Raw genomic sequence first — 23,328 nt, forward strand, 5'->3', positions numbered from 1 at the left:
GTTAAACCCTGGATTTGTGCTGGAAATGGCCCACCTTGATTATCATACACATTGTAAGGAGAGTGATCACTTTAGATAAGCTATTACCAGCAGGAGAATGGGGTGGGGGGAGGTATTTTTTCATGCTTTGTGTGTATAAAAAGATCTTCTACACTTTCCACAGTATGCATCCGATGAAGTGAGCTGTAGCTCACGAAAGCTTATGCTCAAATAAATTGGTTAGTCTCTAAGGTGCCACAAGTACTCCTTTTTTTTTTGCGAATACAGACTAACTCGGCTGTTACTCTGATACCTTGAGAGCAGCGCACGGTAATATGCTATCCTCATGTGCACTTGTGAATGAGTAGGCCTTCCAGCCAAAAAGATTAAATGTTTTTGTTCCTTTTCAGTGAGGACAGATTTCAGAGGACTTTGCTGCTTTGTCCTCTCCCGTATACAGCTTGCACAAGTAGAGAGCCAGGTGCAGGATGTGAGTAAAAAAATTCCAATCCTTTTGCAGGGACTTGAAGTCTTCTGTCTCTTCTCAGAACCAGGCTAAGACAGAAGCAGGCAAACGACAGATGGAAATGACAGGCTCCAGCAGGACACCAATTACTGCCATGGCTAACCTCCCTGGTGTTGCAGAGCGTAATATGTCCAACAACTTGTATTGTTTCTCTAGCATAACCTTAAGGGGAATATCGTCATGCATTTTATTAAATCTTGGAGAACCCTGAATACATCTACAGAGGCCAGTGTAGGTGGGATCATCGTCTCATGGGGGGAAGAGGAGGAAATTTCAGCCCAAACTTGATGCTGTTCCTCTAGAGAATGTTTTTTTTGTTTTTACATTCTCCTCCTCTGGTCTCTTCAGCAGCTGTGGTTGGAGCAACAGAGTTGCAAAAGGGAGACCTAGCCGTGGACACAGTGGAGGAGGCAGGTTTCCTGAAATAGTGTTGAACATCTGAAGGGGGTGATCCAGTATGGTCAGTATTAATATGGATTAGTGCAGAGGGGGATACCTAAGTGGGTAACCCCTGTGAGATCCTGACCTCTTCCTAGCTCCCTTGAAATTCTTCCCTGGAATCTGTCTCAGGATCTCACTGAGCTATCCTGGGGGCAGATAAAAGGTAAGCGGATGATGATTCTCTACTGTGCTCAGCAGTAGAAGAGAAAAAAATGGTTTGCCTCTTCTAGGAGAAAGGCAGTCCTATCAGGTATAAACTCTATATAGATTATGTTGGTATAGGAGATACCTCTCTGGCCAAGCATGGTGGCTGTACATCAGGGAGCTATGTACTGACCTTCCTTAGTTTCTCCAGGAGAGTTGACTCGGATACTGGGCCCACTGAGTACCATGCTTAGTACTATGTGTTGTTTTGGTGCTAAGGTAGCCGGGCCCAATGCATCAAGTACCGTAGAGTTAGTCAATACAAAGAAGTGGAAAACTGCTACTTCTGAGGATGTAGTTAGTGCAGAGGCACTGGATATCAAGGTGCTCTGTACCATATTAGATACCATAGGCAGCTCTGCCCTTAGATTTAGATGGTATCATGTGACCTGCCTTAGAACTTGGTATTGGAATGGGCCTTCTTGCTCTTATGACCCTTCACTGACACAGGCCATTTTAAGTCATAGTGACTTTTCTGCCTCTTGGTAAGCGCCAGAAAAGTTGACCTAGGATCATCTTTGCAGAGGTGCTCCTTACTGCACATGAAAGATGTCAACGCTAATGTACCAGCAGATGAAGGAGGCCTCTACAAGGAAGCCACCCAGGAGATCAAAATCGAGAGACAGCTCACTGAACTCAGAAATGGACTGACACTGACATTGAGGATTCTCTGAAGATCTCCTTGAGTCTGAGGAGACCTCCATCGACTTCTCCAGCAGGAATAATTTCAGGCTCACCTCCCTTGCTCTCTCTGAGTGTGCTTGGAGAAAGAGCAACACAAGGAACTATATTCCAGAACGTGTCCTTTCCCAAGACATATCGAGCACTGAGTGTGACCATCGTTGATGGGTATCGCAGTGTCACATTAAAGACTGGTCTTAAACCCTGGTGATTTAACTTCTGCCATGATCCTAGTACTCCTGTATGTCGGTGTATGGCTAGGTTGTCAGAAACTAACTGACTGACTATGCTAAATACAATATATTCTTGTTTTAAATAGGCCAACAGACAAAAGAAAACAATGACACTAACACTAATACTAAAAAAATCTAAACTAAGCTAAGCTAACTCTCACAGTGTGCAAGAGAAGAAGACATTGCCAAGGGTTCCATCTTGCAACCAGGGAGACAAGAAACTGGAAAGGATTCACTATGCTCTTTATGCCCTCAGATCGGGGTTGTGATGCAAGGTCACTTAGTGTGGAATATGTGGATGATCACATGAAGAACTGATGCTTACCTGCCCCAGCCTCAGGCAGCATGGTTCTGACTGGCCTTTGGCAGCAGTGGACAGAGGATGGGGGTAGAGCAAGATAGGAGACAGCTAAGATAAGGGCTGCATTGCGTATGGGTGTGTACCAGCCCCAATTTCAGCCCAGCTAAAAATGACCAACCAATTTAGAACATATCTTCTGCCCCAGTTCTATCTCACTATCATTTGTCCTCCAGTTAGGGAAGTAACCTACGAAATTACTACCATGCCTACTTAACAGATGGGTCAGCAACAAGGACAATGCAGCTCACCATGCACTCAGAGGACATGCAAATGACTACCACAGGATGCTTAAACACTGCTAGCCTGAACATGAAACATGCGGTCTTCTTAAAAAGCAGTGCAAAAACTGCTGCTTATTTATTTCAGCTATAAAAAAACCCCAGCTATCTGAAACACCTAGGCAACCATAACATCACTCAAAAAACAAAATTCAATTGTTGGACTTTGAATAAAACTTCATTTATTCCTGTATCATTTTTATCCTTTCGGATAGCTAAACATGTGAAATATACGATCACCAACATGTCTATTTTCCCCTTCCCTTTTTGCTGTGGATCCACCTTGACAATGTCAAATTATATCATAATCTACATTGAACATCTTAATATAATACAAATTATAACTTTAGAAAGCTTTCTGTTTGCTGCAGCATACTTTGTTTCTTAATAAAGTAAAACTTCAAGAACATATTCCTCACTTTACAACTACAAAGTACTTCAGACACAGATATAATACAATCCATTTGATGGACTTTGTGTATTTGATTTTTGCCCAGACAATGGCTGTTTACTAAATGCAATAAAAACATTTAAGAACTTACCTTGTGTTACTGTTTTGAGTACAATTAAAGTTGATACAAATCTCAAAGGTAAAATGGAACTCTTAAAGAAAGCTGCTGTCTTTGGTTTACTTTCAGCAGACTGCTCAGAAGAGCCATGTTGGTTTCCCTTAGTTACTATGCCTTTGAATATGTCTTCACCGAGCCTCCTCATAGTTGATGTCATAGTTGAATGCTGTTGTAAACATTGTATCCATTTTATAAGAGTAGTAAATGTAATCACACAACTAAAATCAAAGTCCATTTTAAAGTACTATATTTATAGAACTGTACATTCTACTGAGGCATGTTATATAAACTGGTGGTAGTAAATTAAAAATATTACAATTAAACTTAGCCAGTGGTAAAATAACATTGAGACACAAATAAATCTAGTAAACCCAGACTATAACAGAATCAGCCTTTACATTATCCTGTTTTGCCTAGATACTATGGGATAGCAACCTAAAAGCAGTTACTGTTCTGTTAAATCTAGTAGAATACAATATTTGCAATGTACCCACAAAGAATTTAAGGATACAATTTAAATTTAAAAAAAAAATTAAATTACTAAACTACCAACCTGCACTTAGTCTCCCACATTGAGTCACAACATAAAATTACTAGAGAAGGAAGCACTGAATATGAGATTAATTTCTTTACGAACACTGTCAGTGACCTCAGTTTCAAGATTCAGACATTCACATGTCAATTTTCTGTAACGAACCAGTCAGTGAGAGTTTGAAATAAATTAGGTAATAAATGCAAAAGGAGTGATGTAGTTTAAGATCATGTATTGGTGAAAAGTAAAATTATAAATTAAAACAAATTTTAAGAAAAAAATTGTCTGTGGGATGACATTCTATACCCAATGTTTCAGCACAATGACATTTAAAAGTGACAAGCAAATTCTGTTTTCATCCACAGCTATCAAATATATTCCTATATGGAAAATGTTCAAAATTAAAGCTAAGCTTAAAGGAAGGGATTTTCAAAGTTGTCTAAGGCAATTAGATGCTCGAGTCCCATTGAAACTCAATAGCAGTAGGACACCTAATTCTTTTAAAAGCCTTTGAAAATCCCAACCAAAAGTGGGATGGATATTGGAAACACTAAACCACTTAGCTATGGTATAGTGTTGCAATAAAATGCCTCCAAACTTTAAGGAAATGATCACTCATATATATAATGCTATGTTACTCTTTTGCTAAAGGACACTCTTAAAACCCCAGTAGCCTTTACAACTGTTCATATTCATTTTTTTTCTAGGTCTGACCCACTATATTGATTTTCTTTAATACAGAAACATATATTAAGTAATTACAATTATGTAAAATTAAAGAAGGAGAATTTATGCATAATACACTGACATATTATAGAAGCGTCCACCAGCAAAGGAAAAAGTATTTTATTATTGGAATTCATGTCACTGAATTGGAAAGGCAAAACTCTGTGGCAGAATATATTCTTCATACCGTTAGCGTAATGCATCTTTAATGTGATCCAAATTTAAAAAAAAATAGATGCTCATGTAAAAACAATCTGCTTTATAACTTCCGCATCATTTATTAGAATCTAAGGCCCCTGTCCTGCAAAGATTTAGACATGTGCCTAGCTTTGCAATCAAAGGGACTACTCAGAGTATACAAGTTAGGAATGTGCATAAATTTTTGCAGGATCGGACCCTAAGATATGACCCCAGTTATGCTGCTACAATATGGTTCTGTAAGAACTTCCATTACATACTGGATGGAAATATTTACTTCAGGATTAAACAATACAAGGTTTCACTTAGGAGCATCTTTTGTTTAACATTTATAAAATGGGGATTTCCTTCTCTAGCTGAGAAGGATGTTGTAAAGATAAATTCAAGGTTTGAGAGGTTCTCAGATATTATTACAAAGGGGGCTACGTAAGTCCCCCGACAGATAAAGCATGGATCTATAATATAAAACTGAACAGTTTTAAATTACTATCTTAATTTTTTCCCTTTGCCCTATATCTGCAGCAAATTATATGAATTTGAATGTTGTGAAGGCTGATGGTTTTTTTAAAACTATACTTACTACATCAAAAAGCATCCATTTATCTTACATCATAGTACCTGAGAATCTTCTGAGAATGAGCATTCTGAACATGAAATATTAAAGAATTAATCTGAAAGTAGAATATATGTTTTACCTGTGTCCCACAGTCCAGCTGCCTTATAGCCCAGTAAATAAATTTAATTACAGGCATATGTAGTTTAGGGTTCACAAATGGCATCCACTGGAGTTGTTCAGCAACGATAGGTAAAAGCTGGAAAAATATACAGTGGTATAGTTTTATACATCATCTGTCACTGAGTAAACAAAAAACATGATGATAATGGATTGCATATGCAAATACTTCAGTGCATTGAATACGTTTAGCACTCACCGCAAGTACATAAAAATTACATAATTATAGGTATTAGCTTGTAACACAGATGATTATTATTTTGTAAAAGGGCTGACTTCTAAAATGGACTCAAAATGGACTCAAAATGGGGCATAAATTCCTGTTTTTCTCAAAAAGTATCTGCCCAATCCATGTGAAATTTCACACAGGGTTAGGATTTATGACCTATGAATTCTCTGTGTAGTTTGTTTGATTTCTCTTTGTAAAATGCACTGACACTTTAACTGTGTCTCCAAAGGAAAAAAATGGTTACTGATCTCTATGGCAAATGTTAAGATGCGTTGTGCACATACACATTCCACTGTAGGTGTTCATGTGCTCCCAATGCACTTGAATCGAAGACTTTTGCCAGCAGTACTTGGATGTCTTTGTACCTGCAGCTGAGTGTATAAAAGGCAGAGTCACCCTGATTCCCTCTCAGTTCCTTTGCAGCAGAAAAACAATGACACTTCCAAATTACAAGGAAAGAAGGAAAGCTCATGGAATGCATATCTGCACAATACATTTCAAAGAACAGTTACAGAAGACAAAGTAATCGTTTTTTCTCCTTCAAGTGATAGTTCACATATACATTCCACTGTAGGTGATTTACAAGCAGTTTCCCTGAAGACGGTGAGACTTCAGAACTATGCAAACAGAGAATGACGTACAGATTTTTCAAAGTCCACATCACACATGAGTGATGGCAGAGTCTGGAGAAGTGATGACATAGTGTCTGGTGAAAGTATGTAAAGATGTAGCCACCTTACAGAGGTCCACAGTCAATATGTTTAGAAAGGTTGTTGAAAGTCCCTTATAGACTCAGCAGTTACATTTGCCAAATCATAACAGGATCCTATGCATGAAGATATCCAATATGACACTGGCTGAGCCAAGACTGCTTGACCTTTTACTCTTTCTGCATAGGCCTCAAAGAGTCTAGGTAAGATCCTAAATTACTTGGTTTTATGGACGTAGCAACGTATGGCCCTATGCACATCAAGGTAGTGCAGTCTCTCCCATGTGTTGGCTTGAGGCTTTGGAAAAAATACTGGTAAACGAATAGTTTGGTGCAGATAAATGTCTGTAATCACTTTCAGATGAATTTTGAATGTGTTTCTAAAGCAATTTTACCTTTGTTTAAAATAGTGAATTACTATTGAATTACTAGCGAAAATGGATATTATGCCAATAACACCTATTATATCAGAAACTCTCGTGGCAGATGTAACTGCCACCACAAATATGGCTTTCATAGAAAGGTGGAATAATGAGCAAGATGTCCTGGGCACAAAGGGAGGTCTCGTTAGATCTGACTCAGATACGAAAGTATACACAAGTGAGTCCTTTAACAAACCTCACTGACATCAGATGCGAGAAAAGGAAAGGTTGTGTAGTAACTGGAGTTCTTCAAGATGTGTCCCCCTGTGGGTGCTCCACTTTAGTAGGTGGTGTGTCCCGGCGCCGTCGAGCAGAGATTTATAGTAGCAGTGTCCACACAGGTCACACGTGTGCAGTAGGTGTCTCGTGGTGCTGTTGGTGCTGCGCACTACCCGAGCCCTCCAGTTCCTTCTCTACTGCAGAGTCCTCACTGCAAACTCCAAAGTAGAGGGGAGGAAGGTGGGCAGTGGAGCACCCACAGGGACACATATCTCGAAGAACTCCAGTTGCTGCACAAGGTGAATAACCTTTCCTTTTTCTTCGAGTAGTGTCTCTCTTGGTGCTCCACTTTAGGTGACTGTAGAGCAGTGTCCCTCTGAGGGGACTTTGGGTTCGTTTGAGTCATTGAGGTAAATACTGTGAGGCACTATGGCGTCAGCCCTGGAGTCCTGTGTGACTGCATAGTGCTTTGTGAATGCGTGGATGGAGGCCCAAGTGGCCGCCTTACAGATCTCTAGTATTGGAATGTTATTGTGAAATGCTACTGAGGTTGAAATCGACCTAGCAGAATGTGCTCTAACGTGCTCCGGTGGTTCTATATTCCGGATATGGTAGCATGTTTGAGTACATGTGGAAATCCATTTGGATAATCTCTGAATGGATATAGGATCTCCTTTCGAGAGCTCGGTAGTAGAGATGAAAAGTCTAGATTTCCTAAAAGGTTTGGTTCTTTCAAGGTAGAACACTAGCGCCCTTCTAAAGTCTAGAGTGTGTAGGGCGGCTTCTGTTGGAGTACCATGAGGCTTAGGGTACAATGTCGGTGGGTGAAGAGATTGGTTCATGTTAAATGCTGAGGTTACTTTTGGTAAGAATTTAGGGTGTGGCAGAACATCATGCATTTGCGATTCATCAGGGACGCAAACAGATCGATAGTGGGAATGCCCCATCCTTTGAAAATTGAACTCAGGACCTCTCCATTCATCTCCCTTTCGTGATCCTGGGAGAAGTACCTGCTGAATGTGTCTGTTGCATTCTGACAGCCTGGCAGGTAACACACTGTGATGTGTATGTTGTGTTGTATGCACCAATTCCAAAGTCTCATGGCTTCTCTGCATAAAGAATGTGAGCGAGCTCCTCCTTGCCTGTTGATGCAGAACATGCAGGCGATACGGTTGGTCATAATTCGAATGGATTTCTTCCATATATGAGGTAGGAAATGTCTGCAGCTCTAGCAAATTGATGTGAAATTGAGTCTCTCTTGGAGACCCTTTGCCCTATATCATGTGTTAACACATGTGAGCACCCCAACCTATCAGTGAGGCATCTGTGGTGATCACTGTTGTTGGGGATTCCTATTGGAAAGGGATACTCATATAGACATTTTGTGGCCTTGTCCACCATTGTAATGAGTTCAGGACATTTGGTGGAACCGTGATCTGTTTGTGTAGGTTGTGTTTGCTTGGTATATATATCGTACTTAGCCAACCTTGTAGGCATTGCATATGTAGTCTTACATATCGTATCACGAATGTCGTGGCTGCCATGTGTCCTAGTAATTGTAGGACAGTGCAAGCCCAAACTTGAGGACTGACTTGTATCTCTGAGATAAAGTTTGTGAGGTTTGTGAATCTGGTAAGGGGTAATGACACCTTGGCTTCTATGGCGCTGAGATGTGCCCCGATAACGTCTAGTTGTTGGACTGGATTTGTGGTTGATTTCCATTAGTTTATTTGTAGACCCAGCTCCTGGAATAGCGTGATAGTGGACTGGACTGCATCAATTGTGTCTAGTAGAGTTGGGCCTTTGATAAACAAATTCTCCAGTTCAGGGGAAATCATTATTCCCTATTTGCGTAGATGTGCCGCTTCCACTGCTAGAGTTTTGGAGAAGACTCTTGCTGCTGCGGATAGGCTGAATGGAAGTACTCTGTATTGGAAGTGTTCTCGTCCTACCGTGAATCGTAGACATTTCCTGTGAGCAGGATGAAGGGTGATTTGCAAATAAGCATTGTGGAGGTCGAGGACTGAAAACTACTCCCCCTGTTGCAGCGCTGGGAGTATCATACCCAATGTGACCATCTTGAGCTTCTGGGATCTGACGAACTTGTCGAGCTTCCGCAGATCCAGAAGGGTCTCCATCCTCTACTCTTCCTCTGGGTCAGGAAGTAATCAGAGTAGAATCCCTTCCCTCTGAATTGTAGTGGTGCTTGTTCCACAGCACCCAGTTGTAGAAGATGATTGACTTCTTGTCATAGTAGATGCTTGTGAGAAGGGTCCCTGAAGAGGAATGGGGAAGGGTGGGTGGGCAGGAGGTAAAGGCGATAGAAGTTATCAATTCGGGATATACTAACACGCACTGGTCTGATGTTATGGTAGCCCAGATGTGGTAAAAGGGCCGGAGTCGATGGCCAAAAGTTGGGGATGGGTCGGGCATGAATGCTATTTCGTGAGGGAGGTTGTTCAAACCCTCCACCAACTTTTCAAAATTGCAGTTTTGGAGGTGCTGACTGAGAAGTCGGTGCCTGAGATTGAGGTGTTTGCCAGCATCGTGATAGTTGACGCTGGCTATCGTGTGGCTGCTGTTGTTGTCTGTTGTTTGAGGAGTCTCTAGGCCTCTGATATGGTTAGTATCTCCTTCTCTTTGCGGGGATTTGGGGGATGGGGGAGGGGTGTAAATCCCCAAAGTGCAGAGCCTGGCCCGAGAGTCCTTCACTGAATGAAGCACCTCGTCTGTCTTCTGAGAGAAGAGTTGTACCTGGTCAAAAGTAAGTCCTCTACTTTTGTCTGGAGTTCTATAGGTATCCCCGAGGCCTGAAACCATGAGGCCTGGCACATTACTACGACTGTGGCCGTTGTTCTGTCTGCCGTGTCCAGTGCTGCCTGAAGGACTGTTTTGGATATGAGCTGGCCCGCAGTGACAATAGCCTGGAATTGTGTCTGTTTGTCCTCTGGGAGCTCAGATGTAAACGGGGCAAGTTTCCTATAGCTGTCCTAGTCATAACTGGCCAGTAGCACTGAATAATTGGCCACTTGGAACAAAAGGGTGCTGGAGGAATATACTTTGCCTCTGAACAAGTCAAGTCTTTTGTGTTCTTTGTCATGGGGTGTAACCTTTAATTGTGGCTGGCTGTAATGGTGATTTACTGCCTTGACAATTAGGGAATTGGGAGGCAGGTGCGCGAATAGAAAGTCTGCCCCCTTGGATGGTATGTAATATTGTCTATCCGCTCTTTTGCAGGTGGGCGGAATAGAAGCAGGTGTCTGCCAGACTGTCTCCGCAGGATCCAAGAGGGCCTCGTTGATGGGAAGAGCAATCTTGGAGGTAGATGCAGGTTGCAGTATTTGTACCAGCTTGTGCTGTTTGTCTTTACCTCCTTTAGCAGGATGTCTTGGCTTTGCACAACCTCTTGAACAGCTCTTGAAATTGTTTAAAGTCATCCGCTGAGGTTGGCGGTGGGGGCATAATCGCCTCATCTGAGGAGGAAGATGAATTGTGCACAGGAGACGTATCATGGTCTGTGCCCGGCTCTGTGTCCTCTCCCCATTCCTGTGTCTCTGAGGGTTGTGGTGTGAGAGACACTGGGTTAGAGCGCAGTTCACATCTTTGCGCTGTGGACAGTGTAGAATGCTGACCCCTATATGCGCTCCAGGGTTCCCAATGTGCCCATTGCATTGGGAAAGCCATAGAAGGGTACTTCCTTGGGGGCCTGCACCATGATTGGTTCATATGGTGTGTTGGACCCATGTGGCTCCACATTGGTTGGTGGGCCTTAGGTGACGAGTGATGTGGAGATAGGAGGTATTGTCCCTGCATCTCCTCCACCTCATCACTGGAGAACCAGGCCATGTCTTGTGGGCTGTGATTTCCTCTGAAGCCTGTGGGGGAGCCCTTGGCACCGAGTATTGGTGAATGTGGTGCCAATGAGATTTCTAAGTCTCTCTAGTGCAGCAGAAACTGTGTTGGTGCTGATTTCTGAGTAGTTAGTGCCGTGGGTGCTTTCCCTTTTGTTGATGGAGTCAGTGCCGACTGGGGTGTTGTTGTTTGGCTGGTGCCAACTTGGTGGGGTCTACCGGTGCCGACTGAGTGTCAGTGGAGGAATGGTGCTTGAGACACTCGGTGCCGAGTCCCATACCAGTGAGCTCGGTGCCGTGGAGGAGGCATGTTTGTGTCAGTGCCGACTCCATTTCTCTCTCTCTGACCTCGGCTGTGCCAGAAGTGCCTGGAGCATTATAGGTGCTCACCTGAGAGTAAGATGGCATCGGGGGTAGTGACCTTGCAGGAGACCGCCTCTGTTTTTGCGGACCTCTCTGCGAAGATGTTTGAGCCCTCTTTTTTGTTTTTTCAGAGGGTAGATCTCCTTTTCCATCTTGAGGAGTGCCCAGAGAGGCTGTTTGCTTGTCCTCCTCAGGCTGAAGGGTCTTCTCCATCAAGATCATTTTAAGCCAAAGGTCCCTGTCCCATCAGGCTCTGGGTTTCAGGTTGCTGCAATGGGAGTATTTCTGGGGAATATGCCCCTCACCCAGGCAGCATACACATAAAGAATGTCTGTCTGAAACAGGCATGGCATCACACGTTGGAGGCCTGGAGACCCCAGCATTTTAACTAGTAACTGTCCCTTAAGGCGGCTGTCTAATGAATTAACAATTTTTTTTTTTTTTATTTTTTTTACACTAACAATCTCTATAACAACTTATTTAAGTACTTACCTAAAAGGTATTTCTTAACGGTTTTAGGGAGAAGTACTAACATTGCCCCTTTGCTCCATCTTCAGCTGAGAACGGTTGAGAAGGAACTGGAGGGCTAAGGTCATGCGCGCGCTACATGTGGCACCAACGGCACTGCAAGGCGACCAGCGCAGACACTGTTACCATATTGGGCCATGCCTAAATTATCCTTAACTTCCACTCCATCCTCAGTGTTTAGCGGTCCCACTTCTTTCTTTGTTTTCTTCTTATTTATATGGCTATAGAACCTTTTACTAATGGTTTTGAATTCCCTTTGCAAGGTCCAACTCTACATGGCTTTTGGCCTTTCTCACTTTATCCCTACATGTTCTGACCTCAATAAGGTAGCTTTCCTTGCTGATCCCTTTAATCTTCCACTCCTTATAGGCTTTCTGCTTTTTCTTAATCACTTCTCTGTGATGCTTGCTCATCCAGGTTGGTCTACAACTCCTGCCTATGAGTTTTTTCCCCTTTCTTGGGATGAAGACTTCTGATGGTTTCTGCAACTTTGACTTGAAGTAATTCCAGGCCTCTTCCGCCTTTAGATCCACAAATGCTTCAGTCCAATCCACTTCCCTAGCTAATTTCCTTAATTTTTTGAAGTTAGCCCTTTTGAAATCAAAAACCCTAGTCACAGATCTATTTTTATCCTTCCATTTAGTTTGAACTGAATTAGCCCATGATCGCTCAAACCAAGGTTGTCCCCTACAATCATTTCTTCTATGAGGTCCTCACTTCACCAAAACCAAATCTAAAATGGCATCCCCTCATGTCGGTTCAGCAACTACTTGGTGAAGGAATACATCAGCTATCGCATCCAGGAAAATCTGAGCCCTGTTATTACTACTAGCACTTGTCCTCCAGTCTATATCTGGGAAGTTAAAGTCCCCCATGATCACACAATTCCCATTAGTATTTACTTCATTAAAAACATTAAAGAGGTCTCTGTCCATATCCAAATCAGATCCGGGTGGTCTATAGCACACCCCAATGACTATCCCAGGAGAGGCTCTAGTAGCTTTCTTCCCCCAATGTGATTTTTGCTCAGACAGACTCTGTCTTATCCATTCCATCACTTCTTATTTCTTTACAGTCTACCTCATCATTGATATACAATGCTACCCCACCACCTTTGCCTTTATTTCTGTCTTTCCTAAACAGCACATACCCTTCAATACCTGTACTCCAGTCATGACTACTATTCCACAATGTTTCTGTTATCCCTATAACGGCTGGTTTCACTTCCTGCACCAATAGCTCTAGTGCCTCCATTTTGTTATCTAGGCTCCTCGCATTAATGTACAAACATCTTAATTTTTCCTGTTTGGCTTCGCTCACATTCTTTACCCAATTAGGCACAGACATTCTACCGCCAGTATCACCTATTAGACTGGTATCTACACTACCCTTCCTCCTTATGTCCATTCTCCTACCGATGGCTCTATCCTTTCTTACTTTGTTTTATTCCCTCTCAATGTTAAAATCCGGCATGGAGATTATCGAGACATTTCCCAACAATCTCCCCCAAATTCCTAGTTAAAAGCTCTCTTAATCAGTTGTGCCAGCCTCCATCCTAGAAGTCTATTTTCCTCCCTACCTAGGTGAAGTCCATCCTGAGAGAACAGTCCTCTGTCCATGAATGCTTCCCAGTGGCCATACATCTCAAAGCTATACATTCCAAAACTCTCCTTATAGCACCACTGCCTGTTTATTAATACATTATTTTAAATTAGGCATGCAAATCTGCTTAGAAAAAAGGATGAGGGGAAGGAACTTGGACAGGGTGCAGAGAAGGACAACAAAAATGATTAGGCTATGGAATGGCTTACATATGAGGAGAGATTAAAAAAACTGGAGGCTTGTCTTCACATACAGCACTGCAGTAGTGAAGATGCTCTTCCTTTGGCACAGTAGCATCTCCAGTCGGTGTAGTTAATCCACCTCCCAAGAGGTAGTAGCTATGTCGATGGGAGAAAGACTCCCATCGACATAGCGCTGTCTACGTGGGTGGTTAGGTCAGTATAACTACATTGCTCCGGGGTGTGGATTTTTCACACCCCTGAGTGATGCTGTTATACTGACATAAGTCTGTAGTGTAGACCTAGCCCAGGACTTTTCCAGCTTGGAAAAGAGACTATTAAAGGGGCATTTGATGGAGGTCTATAAAATCATGAATGGTGTGGATAAAATGAATAAGGAAGCTTTATTTACCTCTTTACGTAACCCAACAACCAGGGGTCACCCAATGAAGTTAATAGGAAAAGTACTTCTTCACACAACACCCAGTGGAACTCATTGCCAGGGGATGTTGTGAAGACCAAAACTATAACTGAGTTTTAAAACCAATTTGGTAAGTTCATGGAGAATAGGTCCATCAATGGATATTAGCCAAGATGATCAGAGATGCAACCCCACGCTTTGGGTGTCCTAAGCCTCTCGCTGCCCTAAAGCTGGGAGTTGACGACAGGGGAGGAATTACTCAATTGCCCTGTTCTGTGCATTCCCTCTGACGCATCTGGCATTGGACACTGTTGGAAGACAGGGTACTGGGCTAGATGGACCACTGCTCTGACCCAGTGTGCTCATTCTTATGTTCAACATTGCAGGGAAGAATGAAGAGAGAAATCTGAAAATCGTATCATTGAAAGAAGTAATCAGGAGTAAGAGATGGCTTACAATGGGACAGGAACTTAGTACCCTAATTTTCTTTAAATTGCCTGTATTTTTGGAGCTATATGTGTCAAAATACCCACTAAATATTGTCTGAATGAATACTCAACTGTTAACTATTCACAATTATTTTTGTTTTGAGAATAGCGTTCAAAATATATATAAATAAAACTAGCATACATTGGCCACAAGGTTTAAAAAAAACAATCCAAACCCCTTTACCTTTGCACACTTTTCTTGTGTGTAATTTTTGTGGGTGTACATTAGTTTGTGATTGTCTCCTTCTTTTTCCTCTATTTTCACTTTGAGGAACTGATCTGAGATCCAGTCCATAAGAACACTTAAAAGCTCATAAACATGTGAATTAAGTGGTACCTGTAACAACCATAACATTAAATAAGATTATAAAGCTTTTCCAAAACATAAGGTATATTATTAGAGCCTCTCAAAGAAAACAGATAGATGTGTCAGAATATGAAAACAGTTTTAGCATTTTATTATATGTATTTGGAGTAGGATGGTGCCATGCCTGAGAAAAATTAGGAGTTTAGGCCAGTATTTGTGGTGATTATTGGTTGGCAGAAAACACACAGGTACAAAATTTATATAAAGTCCTAGAAAAACATCTTCATGCACAGAATGGGTCCGTTTTACAACTCTGGCCATAAGAATGTGAGGAGAATGTGAAAGACAACTGCATAATTCACAGGTATTGTCAACATGTGGTAATTTTTATGTGGGAAATGTTAGATGCACTAAACAATTCATGTCACTTTCTTGTATGTAGCCCACTGCCATTAAAATTTACCGCATTAACTACAACTTAATAATGTTCATTCCAATAATGAATAAGTTCAAAGAATTAAAACCAAGACTTCAGAAGAATGGACCCCCCAATTCCCCAATTTGCCTTCTCCAATACATTAACTAAGAATCCCAAAGTGGAACAAATTATTTTAGGCTTGTCAGGAAAAAAAGCAGATGCATTCAGGAAGTTTCTAGGGTCAGCCCTCAGAGAGAAAAATCTAGTTCCCTTAAATGAAAGAGAAAGTTGTGTATAATATTTCAAGAAATATTCCAAGTAATTTTATTGCTAGATTTCATAATTACCAGAAGGGATATAATGGTAGAATACAGACAGAAGGCACACTATTAAATAGGACAGTACTGAGATAAGAAATATTATTTCACAAAAACAAAAGAGAATGTTTCAAGACAGAAGGAAGGAAGGTGATCATATTGCAATCATGTATGAAACATGTCTGCATTTACTCACTTTTTCCTTCACTAGAGGCTTTTTCTACTATAAGCACTAAGAGCATAATTACCTATGGCTTACAAGTTAATCTTCCTATATCTGACATCATTTACCCGTTTTTCTTTTCAGTTAATTACAGAAAGCTGTACATAGAGAGATATTATTTACACTGTGACAGTAATCAAAATGTGTTAAGAACTTCCCAAACATAGTGGAAGAAACAGACATACAATTTAAAAAGATGGACAGATTAAAAGAGGGGGGATTAGATATAACATAAAAGAAAGGTGATCAGGATGACAATAAGTGCACTTCTTTTTAGTGACAATTTAAATGTAATTATTTTTCCAGTTAAACACACTAAATTTTCCCCAATGCAATCCAATTGCACTATTCTTATGCCCTGAACACTTTAACCCCTTTCCTCAGCATAACTGAGTAGTTCACTCATATCATAAATACATGACATGAGTAAATGATGTCACTAGTTTCCTGAAGACATAGCAAAAGTGGGTGTTCTAGATATTCCAACATCTAATATCCTTTAATTAAAATAGAAGTTTCCTTTCCTCCTTGTTTATGCCTTACCTTACAAATTTTTGATGTTGTTGCCATTTTTTCCTGCTTCACAGATTTAATTTCTTGCATTGCTTGAGAAACATCTTTAGATTTCTGTATTGTTAAAAATTCATGCTTCCTCTGCAACAGGATATATTAAATAAATTACATTTGACTTATTTCTTACAAGGGAAGAAGTAATAAGGAAAAACTGTTAGTCTTACTTGTAAATTCTCTAAACGTGCTTGTACTTTTCTTGCTTGAACTTCCATCTTCTTGTTCTGCTCACTTACATCACTTAACTAAAAGAATCAGAAAATATGTTTAAAATATTTGTGGACTCAAAACAAGTTTAAACTCATTCTTTACTTCATATAAAGGTTGTTCAAAAATCATTAGTTATAGGCATCTAGATTTATTAAAGTGCAAGTTTATCTGCTCTTAATGTGAGCAAAACAACAGCTAAGAAGATCATTTACCTCTTTATAAAATGAGCCAGTAGTCAGAGCTTTGCTAACTGTTCAGTGTAATGTATAATAAGCTATGTCCTGTGAATTGAGAATTCAACTTGCAAGCCAAACACTGGGCTCACCCAAATACAGAAACCATACCTTCAAGAGTGAGATTTTTCTGAAGAGGACATATACAATTAAATTGAAATTACCTGTCTGCATAGCTCTATGCATTATATTAATGAGTGCACAATGACAATTATAGGTATCTTTACAGCTTGAAAGCACTATCCACATAACTAACTTTTGTAGAGCTGTCTCTCTCTGGACAAGCATCTACATGGTAGAATAAAGTCATACTGCAGCAATTATGTAGAACTACAGAACTGTACACAACACACAAACTCACACTGGTGCTCTGAAATGGAACTGAGAATTCTCTTTCAGATGCTTGACTGGTTGGTTCTTGCTCACATGCTCAGAGTTGAACTGATCACCATATGTAGAGTCTGGAAGGCATTGTCCCCTCACGCCAGACTGGCAGGGAGCTTGGGGGTTTAGTCTTCCTCTGCAGCATGGAGCACAAATCACTTGCTAGGATAGATTCAATAACATTATGGAATACACGAAGGTTTGCCCATGCTATTAAGCAGATCAGGGCTGCATTCTGAATTTTAGAAGGCTATCTACCCTAGCGTCTCAATTTCCTTGGCAGGATATTGAAATGTTTCTTTTCTTATGAGTGACTTATTGCTGGCTATTTAGAAGTAATTCAAACTTTACCGTATTTGAGATTATTAAAAAAAAAAAAAAAAAGACACCAACCAGTTAAAAGAAAAACCAAGTTGTAGGAAAGGAACAAGAGTCATTTCTGCTCAATTATATGAATCTTGTTTAATAAGACTGCAAATACAATCAGTCAACTTTCCAAAAATAATTTAAATTGATTCTAATATTTACAATTTTTCTTGAATAGGTATGAAAATGGATCTTGCCTGCTTTTTTAAAGAGTCATTCATTTCCTTCAAGGTGTCAAATGATGATTTGAGCCTCTTGCTTTCTTTAGTCTTCTCTTTCAAGGTTTCTGACAGCTGTTTAACTTCTGCCTCGTGTTGCTATAGAAAAATATGATTAATGATATACCAACTAGAAACAACTTCTGCAATCACTATGTTAAAACACTGGGTCTAACTTTTAAAGGGTCAGGTGTGCAATTTTGCATGCCTAAGTGTGCCTGTACTTTGTGCCCATGATCTTTTGAAAATCAGGAGTATCCTGTACATCAAAAAGAATAATCATTACAATGTGGTTGTGAGCAATAGCAGGCCTGCTGGCTGTTTTTGAGGAGGTCATATCCCTTTTTAAATTCACTATAAAATGTATGTATCATATCATCAGATCATTTCATTTACATATGTGTCCAAAGAATCAATTCCATAAATAAAATGTGTGGAAAAACAGGTTAATATGGGAGGGGGAAAAAAAAAGGAGAAACTGATTTTTACACTAATTATTTGTAAGGAAATACTATGGACCTTAGTCACAAAGATATCAAAATCTTCCCCTCCAGTGCAGCAAATATTCCTAATGGTACAAAGCATCTCAGCAGCCTGCAATGAAGTTTTTCTTGTACTTGGGAAGCTGAACTGGAATTGCTACAAATTTATGCAATACTTTGTTTTACTATTTTGATATAAATTAGAAAAGTGGGTAGCAGTGAAACTGAGAGGTCATGTCATTTTCCCTCTACTACTGATTGACAGTTATGAGCAGCAGCAGAGACATGCATTGAAGCAGAGAACTCAAAAATGGAGGCTGAGGAGTAGCGTAGCAGAGACACCTCATTGCAACAATCAAGGGGGCTGTAGAGTATGAAAGTGAAGCAGAGAGAGAATGCTCCTTTTTTCCCCAGCAGCCAGAGGACCTCGGGAGGCTTCAAATTTCTCACATACCTACTAGCCAAGTTTAATACTTAAAATGACGTGCCAAAGTGGACAGAGACAACACTGGTAAAAATGCCAAAAGTCTCTCCTTTCCCATCAGCTGTGACAAATATGGGTAGAAGAAAGAAGAGAGAATTTGCCTTAATCTGAGAATTACCATCTTTTGTACTAGTCTTCAGCTAACAGTCAAGAGTTTGGTAAAATTTCAGTAAGCGTCTGCTAAATTTTTCTAGCCCTGTTTTCATGCTCCAATAAAGCCAAGCTGAAAAACATGTCTTATACAGCATCTAAAAAGCTGAAATCTCTGAATGTGACATACAGGCACAGAAAACAAACACAAGCACCAAAAGCCTTTAGCTGGAATGCTCTGGCATGTACCGTCAGAAGTTCCATCCTGGAGACAGTATAAAAAAAAAGAATTCCAACCGATCAAATGGCAGAGAGCTAGTCTCAAAAAATGTAACTCAAAGTCATGAACTTAAGAACATAAGAATGGCCATACTGGATCAGACCAAAGGTCCATCCAGTATCCTGTCCACCGACAGCGGCCAATGCCAACAGAACAGGTAATGATCAAGTGATCTCTCTCCTGCCATCCAGCTCCACACTCTTACAAACAGAGGCTAGGGACACCATTCCTTACCCATCCTGGCTAATAGCCATTAAAGGACTTAACCTCAATGAATTTATCCAGTTCTCTTTTAAATCCTGCTATAGTCCTAGCCTTCACAACCTCCTCAAACAAGGAGTTCCACAGGTTGACTGTGTGCTGTGTGAAGAACTTCCTTTTATTTGTTTTAAACCTGCTGCCCATTAATTTCATTTGCTGGCCCCTAGTTCTTATATTATGGGAACAAGTAAATAACTTTTCCTTATTCACTTTCTCCTCACCACTCATGGTTTTATATACCTCTAACATATCCCCGCTTAGTCTCCTCTTTTCCAAGCTGAAAGGTCCTAGGTTCTTTAATCTCTCCTCATATGGGACCTGTTCCAAACCCCGAATCATTTTAGTTGCCCTTTTCTGTACCTTTTCTAATGCCAGTATATCTTTTTTGAGATGAGGGGACCACATCTGTACGCAGTATTCAAGATGTGGGTGTACCATGGATTTATAGAAGGGCAATAAGATATTCTCAGTTTTATTCTCTATCCCCTTTTTAATGATTCCTAACATCCTGTTTGCTTTTTTGACTGCCGCTGCACACTGTGTGGACTTCTTCAGAGAACTATCCACGATGACACCAAGATCTTTCTCCTGATTAGTTGCAGCTAAATTAGCCCCATCATATTGTATGTATAGTTGGGGTTATTTTTTCCAATGCGCATTACTTTACATTTATCCACATTAAATTTCATTTGCCATTTTGTTGCCCAATCACTTAGATTTTTTTGAAGTTCTTCAAAATCTGCTTTGGTCTTAACTATCTTGAGCAGTTTAGTGTCATCTGCAAACTTTGCCACCTCACTGTTTACCCCTTTCTCTAGATCATTTATGAATAAGTTCAATAGGATTGGTCCTAGGACTCACCCTTGGGGAACACCACTAGTTACCCCCTCTCCATTCTGAAAATTTACCATTTATTCCTACTCTTTGTTCCCAGTCTTTTAACCAGTTCTCAATCCATGAAAGGATCTTCCCTCTTATCCTGTGACAACTTAATTTACGTAAGAGCCTTTGGTGAGGGACCTTGTCAAAGGCTTTCTGGAAATCTAAGTACACTGTGTCCACTGGATCCCCCTTGTCCACATGTTTGTTGACCCCTTCAAAGAACTCTAATACAGGAACTCCTCACTTAATGTTGTAGTTACGTTCCTGAAAAATGCGACTTTAAGTGAAACGATGATAAGCGAATCCAATTTCCACATAAGACTTAATGTAAATGAGGGGGTTAGATTCCAGGGAAATTTTTTTCACCACAAACAATTTAATACTGGTACACAACCAAAGGCAACCCCTGAACCAGACCATTAAACTCATCTTTCTGAGAAAGCAACTATTAATAACCAAAATACATAGCAATATTACTTTCCCTTATATATCAAGCTTTCATCTGAGGACCTCAAAGCTCTTTACAAAACTGAGGATTATCTCCATTTTACAGGTGATGAAACTGAGGGCCTGAAGAAATCAGTGAAATGGCTTGCCCCAGATAACTATATTTGCCCAAGAAAATAATTCTAATACAAGTTATTGTACCTCCTTTATAATCTGAAATTTTGCATGAACTTCCTCTTCAACACCTCTTATCTTAGTCAAAGCAGCTTCATGTCTGAAAAGCAATGCTTCTCTTTCAGCTAAAAAATGCTCTCGTTTCTGAAGTTGCAGAGCATACTCCTGCTGTACTGAATTTTCTTGCTGTGTCAGAAAAAATGGACAATTTTAAAAAAATTATAAAAAATGAAATTATTATAACTTGTATTGAAATACAGTCATTTTGTCAGGGATACTTTCAGTTTTATGGAAATGTATATAACAGATTGCATGTATGGTTCACTGAGTATAAGCACCGCTTTAGTGTACTTGGACACAATGCTGAAAGCAGACTACTTTCAGCACCTCAACATAGTGATCCAACTGACTCTCATTGGGGACGGGATTGTTCGGCCTCTGAAAATCAGGCCACTTCAACTTAGATAACCAGGGTTTAGAAGCTTGACTTTAGGCATCTAGATCTGAAATTTTTGGTTAATACTAGTAATTGCAATACTCTGTCTTTTATCTGATAATTTCAAAACCCCTCCTCTATCCACAAGACAACACTGCCTCATCGGACAAATTGTTACAGCCTCTTGCAATGCAGTGGCTTACATTATACTGTAGAATGATACGGAGAGCAGCTTTAAAAAAAAACCAGTATGTAATTGTTGGGGGAAGAAAGTTAGGACGGGAAGTGGAGTGTGACAGACTTAATACGTTAATATGTTAGAAGTTTTTGAATATTCACTAATCTTGAGTTTCTGAGGAAAATTATCTAGTAATACTCTAAAGTCATTTCCAGTTCCTACCTGCAGTTTCTGATGTATGACATATAGCTCATCATAAATCTGGTTGATGTGAGAAGGTATTAATCTTCGACCACTCAATACTTGAGTTTCAGGCTTGCTCGCAGTCTTCCTAACCAGACCACTACTGATATCATGATCACTACAAGTTTCTGTGTTTGGAGCCAAATTGGATGGTAGGGTGACATCTAAGAAATGAAAAGAACACATTTTATAAAAATTATTCTTGTACTTTAGATTAATAAATTAGATGACCAGTTATTGTTACATTAAGGCAGAAATACATTTTAGGCTTTTGTGATTAAATAGCAGTATACTAGGTACTAAAGTAAAAAGTTAGTCTGAGTATCTCCTGAGGCACTATTAGTATTTGTTCAAAACCTTTATCATCTATTTCCTGTGATTCATTTTGGCCCATTATTATTAGTTTTCTGATCAGTGCAGTTTTATACATAAATTATGCCCTCACCCTACACACAGAAGTCCAATAGACATCATTAGAAGATCTGCACACAGACTGAAGGCACAATATATCTATTAAATTAACTAAATCCAGTTAAAGCACTATTTCTCAGTGCTTTAACTGGTTCTTTTGGTGATGGTAGGAGAAAATGAAGGAACATTATGAGAGCTGTTTTTTATGTGGAAGTCAAATAATGTCTTGGAACAGTCTTTAATCAGACCACTTATTCTTAACATTGAAAATGTTTCATTTTATAAAACTGAAAATACTGTGTTAATAATGGCTGGCTTTTTCTTTTTCTCTATTTCTTGATCCGTAATGTACAATAATCAGAACTGCATTGCAGGAGACTTAAAAAGGCCAATCTTTCAGAAAAGAATGTGTCTTGTTTATATATACACCTCTACCCCGATACAACGCAGTCCTTGGGAGCAAAAAAATCTTACCGCGTCATAGGTGAAATCATACTGCGTTACATTGAACTTGCTTTGGCCTTGAGCATTTCCGTTAACAGTCAGCAAATCATTTTTGTTAGAACTAACATGGTGCATGCAGTAAATAAATCTGTTCTACAATGGTTAAATTGTAGCTCCTTTCTTTAATTGCAACAATTATTTTATAAGCTTACTTAAAAGATACAGTGTATTAACAACACAGGTACTAAACAATACTAAATACAACCATGTGCGCTAGGTTTCATCATACATCAATCGTTTGGTCTGCGTGTAATGCTTAGGAAAATGCAAAATTCACATAAAATATCAGAAAATGCTTTTAATTACACATCCTTATAAATTGTTGTAAAAAAGGATTTTGGTATTTTAGTAAATAGGAGCATGGGCCGCTGTCACTTAACAATCTACGTATAACATAGTTGGCTAAGTAATATGAACTGTTAACTATTAAATAGTTTGAAAACATTTTGGAGATGGGAGTTTTTACTTATAGAAAAAGGTTAAAATGAAGCTGAAAAAGGTAAAGTAATCACATTTTAAAGACATTGATAAAATGGTAAATACCTTTTTTTGGTGTACAAGATGCTCTCTTATTTAAGATGCACCACTTAAAATTTTTTTTTAATTAAAAAAAAAAACTTGTTATATTTTGTTGCTTTATGCTACTGTGAGTCTTCTTCTTTGCCAGGTCAATTATGGATTTTAACTGTAGTATTTGCAGTCTATCCACATCCTGGCTTTCTAGCCACTTAAGACCAA

At 39.8% G+C, this 23,328-nt stretch overlaps 1 protein-coding gene across 1 annotated transcript in view; it reads right to left on the reverse strand.

Annotated features, from left to right (window-relative positions):
* Nucleotides 1-23,328, reverse strand: part of CCDC138 (coiled-coil domain containing 138) — a gene marked incomplete at its 5' end in the record, with an annotated part of 73,174 nt that overhangs the window by 37,587 nt on the left and 12,259 nt on the right. Inside the window, 8 exon segments of the mRNA XM_084616777.1 lie at nucleotides 3,246-3,438; nucleotides 5,424-5,540; nucleotides 14,657-14,809; nucleotides 16,281-16,391; nucleotides 16,475-16,552; nucleotides 17,698-17,817; nucleotides 20,846-21,004; nucleotides 21,655-21,839. Of these exon segments, the coding sequence (XP_084472903.1) occupies nucleotides 3,246-3,438; nucleotides 5,424-5,540; nucleotides 14,657-14,809; nucleotides 16,281-16,391; nucleotides 16,475-16,552; nucleotides 17,698-17,817; nucleotides 20,846-21,004; nucleotides 21,655-21,839 (1,116 nt within the window).

This window comes from Lepidochelys olivacea (assembly GCF_965140295.1).
Source record: "Lepidochelys olivacea isolate rLepOli2 genome assembly, chromosome: 1".
Taxonomy (NCBI): Eukaryota; Metazoa; Chordata; order Testudines; family Cheloniidae; genus Lepidochelys; species Lepidochelys olivacea.